This window comes from Aphelocoma coerulescens, assembly GCF_041296385.1.
Source record: "Aphelocoma coerulescens isolate FSJ_1873_10779 chromosome Z unlocalized genomic scaffold, UR_Acoe_1.0 ChrZ, whole genome shotgun sequence".
NCBI classification, from domain to species: domain Eukaryota; kingdom Metazoa; phylum Chordata; class Aves; order Passeriformes; family Corvidae; genus Aphelocoma; species Aphelocoma coerulescens.
In genome coordinates, this window is record NW_027184085.1 from 60,066,747 (window position 1) to 60,072,746 (window position 6,000).

The window sequence follows — 6,000 nt, forward strand, 5'->3', positions numbered from 1 at the left end:
CTTCATAAAGTCTTAGGAGAGCCTTGAAGTTGTATTTTCTGCTTTGCTGTCTCTTCTGTAATAAGGACAAGTATTACATTTCCTTTGAGCGTGTGGAGCTTTTAATCCCCTGGCACTTGGGCCCTCTCTGGAAGAAGAGATGGGAGAGATGTTCCTTCAGTTCCTTCTCAAACTGTGGCTGCTCCTTGTAAGCAGTAAGAACAAAACCAGAAATGAGAAAAACATACTACAGGCTTTTTGCTTGTGTTTCATTAGTGCTGCTGGCCTGGTGCCCATAACAGAAAAAAACTGACTTGCTTCAGAAATTCAGTGTATTCATTAATGCTGCATTAGGGACTTCAGATGGAGGAGGTGCACTCTGCCAAAGACACTTCCTCAGACAGGGTGCTTGGATGGCCAAGTGGGATTTGACAGTGACGTCTGACCACAGCACAGAACCACAGGATAAGGCACTCAGGTCTTTTAGAAAATAAAGCATAGGCTTCAGCACAGAGGTCAACCTATTCATGTGTTCAGAAAAGAGAGAGCTTTTAAAATTAAAATAGCAAGGACAGTCATCTAGCAGGCTCAATAAATTTCAACACTCTGCTCTATCTTTCATAGTTACTCAAGCATCCTTCTGAAGCTCAGGCATGTGACACTGACTTATAAAACACATGACAGAGAAAACAGAATGAAGAGAGAGAAAGAAGCCTTAAACAATGTGGGATACACTTCTCTGGTATTTGCTGAGGTTCTATCTCCTCTCCTCCTTTTAAAGGCTTTTCAATGAGAATTACTTACCATAAATAAGATGATTACTTACAAAAATAAGATGGTATTAGCCTAGGTGAGATCAGAAAGAGGAAGGTGAGCAATGAGCAATATGTCAGAGGAGGAGAGCTAATAGCTCTGATCTGCTGAAGTCAGTGTGAATTGCCCAGGGCCAGGATTTCAAACCAATTGTATTTGTCCTGCAAGTGAATTCCCTTTCCCTTCCTGAACTTTGTAGTCTTCAGCTCCGGATCTGAAAGCTGTACTGAAAGCTGAAGGCTGCACATGGAAGATGTAGCTGGCAGGTACAGTATGTCTCCAAATTTTATCAGCAAGCTGATAAACAAAATCACCCTGCAAAACACAAACCAACCTCCCAGGGGCATGCCTTTGAATAAAGCAGTTAATGATAAGTAGCCTCCCCCACCTCCCCATTCCTCATTCGTCCTTAGCTTGTTTAACCACTGTATGCTGTCTATTGCAGGAGTGATTCGCGAGAGTTACCTGAAAGGTCATGATCAGCTGGTGCCAGTCACCCTGTTGGCCATTGCTGTTATTCTTGCTTTTGTCATGGGGGCCGTCTTTTCGGGAATCATAGTGTACTGCATCTGCGACCACCGCCGCAGAGACATGGCTGCTGTGCAGAGGAAGGAGAAGGAGCTGACCCACTCCCGCCGTGGTTCCATGAGCAGTGTTTCCAAGCTCAGTGGCCTCTTTGGGGATGCTCAGTCCAAGGAGCCAAAGCCTGAAGCTATCCTCACACCTCTGATGCACAATGGCAAGCTGGCTACCCCAGGCAGCACTGCAAAGATGCTAATCAAAGCTGACCAGCACCATCTGGACCTGGCTGCCCTGCCAACCCCGGAGTCCACCCCAACCCTGCAACAGAAGAGAAAGCCCAGCCGAGGCAGTAGGGAATGGGAGAGAAACCAGAACCTCATCAATGCCTGCACAAAAGATATCCCCTCGATGGCCTCCCCAGTGATCCCAACTGACCTGCCGCTCAGGGCTTCTCCCAGCCACATCCCCAGTGTTGTGGTCCTGCCCATAGCCCAGCAAGGCTACCAGCATGAGTATGTTGACCAGCCAAAAATGAGCGATGGGGCTCAGATGTCTGTGGAGGACCAGAATGCCACCCTTGAGTACAAAACTATCAAGGACCACCTCAGCAGCAAAAGCCCCAGCCACGGAGTTAACCTGGTGGAAAATCTTGACAGCATGCCACCGAAAGTCCCCCAGCGGGAGGCATCCCTGGGGCCCCCGGGTGCCTCGCTGTCACAGAGCGGCCTGAGCAAGCGGCTGGAGATGCACTCTTCTGCTTACAACGTGGACTACAAGAGAAGCTACCCCACAAACTCCCTCACGAGAAGTCATCAGGCATCAACCCTCAAAAGAAACAACACTAACTCCTCCAACTCATCCCACCTCTCCCGCAATCAGAGCTTTGGCCGGGGTGACAACCCACCGCCGGCCCCGCAGCGAGTGGACTCCATACAGGTCCACGCTGCTCAGGCACAGGCTGTGACTGTATCCCGGCAGCCAAGTCTCACTGCCTACAACTCACTGACGAGGTCAGGCTTGAAACGCACGCCCTCACTAAAGCCAGACGTACCTCCCAAACCTTCCTTTGCTCCGCTTTCCACATCCATGAAGCCCAATGATGCATGTACATAATCAGAGGGGGGAGGGGGAGCGGGAGGAGGATGGCAATTACACAGAAGTTGCCCTTGGAAGCCAGTGTTCTGCAACTGTTATCACTCGCTCCTCTGAGAAGATAGTTGTTGCAAGCTGAAGATGTGTTGGATTTCTGCTCTCTGGGAAAAGTGGAATATTTTTTTAAACCCGAGCCATATGACCCATGGTTGAAGGTTTGTAATTGCAGGATTCACCCCCACAACCTGCCAGTTCTTTGCTCAAAAGACTAATCCTCCATCACAAACATTGAGCCAAAAGCACACAGGTGAAAATGACTGTGACATTTCACCCCCTGCCCCCAACTGCACAGTGCATTCCTGAACTGGGAAAGAGTGCTCTGAAAAGCAAAACAAATGTAAAAAACACACAAATGTAAAAAAAGAAAAAAAAATTTTAAAAAAAGAAGGAAGAAAAAAAAAGAAAAAAAAACAATTGATAAAGCTAACTCTGACTTAACAATGGCAGAAGTTTACTACTAGCAGGTACTGTGAAATGATGCCCTTCAGTGTTACAGCCATTTGGTCACAGCAGTTAAATGCCGGGTTGGGCAAACTACAACATAGGTTTCTGCTACCCTTCTCTTTTAATGAATAACATGTGACTGTTAACACGAGTAACTCCTCTTATTTATTGTTCAACTTTTGTTTTTCCTAAGGAACTGACCTGCATTATCATCCCATGAGCAGCTTTTCAGAGAAGTACCTTGAAAGTTATACCTATTTAACGTGAAACCCATTAACTGGAGTAATTAGAACTCTTTTATTTTTCCAAGAAATTCACTGAGTTAGATAAGTTGGAGCTGGATTTCTGAACTTTGTGCCTGGACTGCCTGGTTAGCTGAAAAAAAAAGGGGATATCTATTTAAGTCTCTCAGCTAATTAGCTGGCTGGGCCTCTGACCTAAGACAGCAACAAATACCGCGAGTTCATAACTTCTAAAGCAGCTGCAAGCGAAACTTAAAAGCTGCACATCTGTGCACCATTGCTATCAACATGGCTTTGTCAGTAGCTAATACTTTCTGTGAAGGCACCAGCTTGTGATGTGCCATCTCATTTCACCTTGCATGTGAGACGGCAAACAAAATCCTCAAACAGTGTGAACTAGCTAATATGCCGGCTGTTACCATGCATAAATTATGGTCTTATCACACGGGTTTTTCGTGGGAATATATCTGTGAATAGCCTGTTTTCTTCCACATGTAAATTTGTGCCTTACACCCTCAGTTGTGTATATTTGTGAGCTGTAGTATGTAAAACCTTTTTCTTTTTCCCCTTTGAGTAATGCAAATATTTATTGATCCTTCCTCCTCCAAGCCCCTTCAAAAACTGGAGTAAAGACATTGAAAGAAGAATGTGGTGGTTACTGTAGTAACCCCACATCCCTAAAGAAATTAGGCTAGCACCATACCCTCCAATTTGACTTTCTAGCTGTGCCAAGTCCTCTCTCTAAACCATCCACAGGTGGTGACGCTCCCAAGGCACCATGCTGGGGGTTCTGCCCTCCCCCACCTCCCTCTCCCCCTTTACAGCATGTCAGCATGGAGATCATTCTCACTGGCAGCAGGAAAATGACTAACACCCTTGTCCATGGAGCTGGTATGTCCCCTGGCAGGGGACAGCACTGGTGAGAGGGGCCAAGCCCTGTAGAAAGCCCATCCGCACATCCTGCAGCATGCAGGGCACATGGAGCTAGGACAGGCAGGCAGGCTCCTGCTGTAGCTACCTGCTGCTCCAGAAGGATGCTGCATATACTTCTTTGGGGAAAAACGTGGGGTTTTTTTTCTTTTGTTTCTTTGGTGTGACTGTGCATGTAGCTAGTGTGGGAGTGTGCGCGCTCACAGGTGTGTGCGTGTGTGTGCGCGCAGGCGTGTAAGTTCCTTTCCAGTCTTTCAGTTTATGCAAAAACGTAGCTGTGTTTTTAATCTGTTACAATAACTGTGTCAACATACTGTAGAAAAATGATGGGGATCGCTTCTAAGCTTTTTATATATATATATATATATATATCTACTGAACAGTATGTTTGAGTAAGGTGGTTGTTTCTGTTTCAATTTGTTTTTTAAAATTTTATACTTCCATTTGTTTTTCAGGGTTTTGGTTTTGTTTCTGAATGATTGAAAAGACAGATTTTAAGTCCACTAGCTTATAGATGGTATATATAAAGTCTGGATGGTCTACACCAAAGTGTGTAACAAGGGTGCTTGCATGTTCTTTCATTTCATCATGGCTTCTTTTATGAAACTGTTTTGTTCACCCGTAGTGAACTATGCAGACTGGAGTAGATAGATCTGTATCCAAAGCAATGTTGTTGTTTTAATAAAAACAAACTGAAAACCCTTTGAAAACAGTAGGTAGCAAGGTATTTTTTTTTAAAAAGAACCAACTAACAACGTTTTTACCAAGCTCCAAACCCCTGAAGCAGGGTTCCCTTGATATTATCCCTCAAAGCGTTCTCCCAAAACATAGAGATGGATAATCATGGCAACAGCTTGTGCAGCGACCTGCCTTCACAACATATAGCACAGTTACTGGGTTGACCTCGAAATGTTCATTTTGTATTCGGTGGGTCTTTTGTTTTCATCCTTTCCCAACCCCAGTTCCCTTCCACCCTCTGTTTTGAGGGGTTCATGAACCTATGTGTGCCTTTGCTTTCCACCCTTGCTATACACTGGTAGATGCAACAAATTCAGACTCTCATTTGTTGTAAAGTTGTAAAGTATTGTGATGTCACCAGTTTCCCTTCATTTCCACATCCCCCTAACATATGATTCACAACTTAATGTCGGTTGTAAAAGAAAAAAAAAAAAAAAGGCAGGAAAGGAAAAGAAAAAAGAGGAGAGATGGGAAATAAAAGCTCTTGATTACATATGGTAATAAAACCAGACTGTTCTACCTTGTTTCCTGGTTCTGTTATTTCTATGATGATTTATCCTTTTCCTTTAAAAAATACAAATAAATGCAATGTTCATCATTTAGATCAGGTTACAGTGAGGAAGAAATTTGTTACTTTCTGCCTGTTACAGAAGATGGACTTTAGTGTAAGGTGCTGGTAATTAATTAAAAATTAAATCACACACTTGCTCTCTCTCCCTCTATTCATATTTTGCATTTTCTTTTTATAAGCTCGTTCATCATCAAATATTTATGACAGACTTAATAGTTTAAAAGAGCAAGGCTGGGATTTAAGAACACGTGGTCCACCAAAGCAGACCATCATACAGATGTTACTTCATCTCCAGACTTTACATATTAATAACAGAATACCCTGTATTTTCCTTCAGAAGGCATAAATCTGTTGTGCTTCACAGGCCTGATTTTAGAGGATGTTGTCTGAGACTTATTCTGCAAGAAAACACTAATAAACACATAATAACAAAAGAGTGTAAAATCTACCTAGTCCTGAGATTTATTAAAACATATGTGATTCTACACCCTGATTTTGTGTAATGGGATCACTTATGCACACTAACTATGGTACAAATAAATGGTTATGTCCATTACTAGGTTTAGTGGACTTGTTTTGTGAGAGGAGTAGGCATTGTGACAGTGTGAC

The 6,000-nt window shown here is 43.7% G+C and overlaps 1 protein-coding gene across 6 annotated transcripts in view; it reads left to right on the forward strand.

The window, feature by feature from the left end:
• SEMA6A (semaphorin 6A) overlaps positions 1–4,794 on the forward strand; it is a 118,303-nt gene extending 113,509 nt beyond the window's left edge. For 5 of the 6 annotated variants that reach the window (XM_069000917.1, XM_069000920.1, XM_069000918.1 and 2 more), the window contains one exon: positions 1,238–4,794. In XM_069000917.1, the coding sequence (XP_068857018.1) occupies positions 1,238–2,427 (1,190 nt within the window). In that variant the 3' untranslated portion in view covers positions 2,428–4,794. The other variant, XM_069000922.1, reaches the window with a different exon arrangement.
• Positions 4,795–6,000: the final 1,206 nt, after the last annotated feature.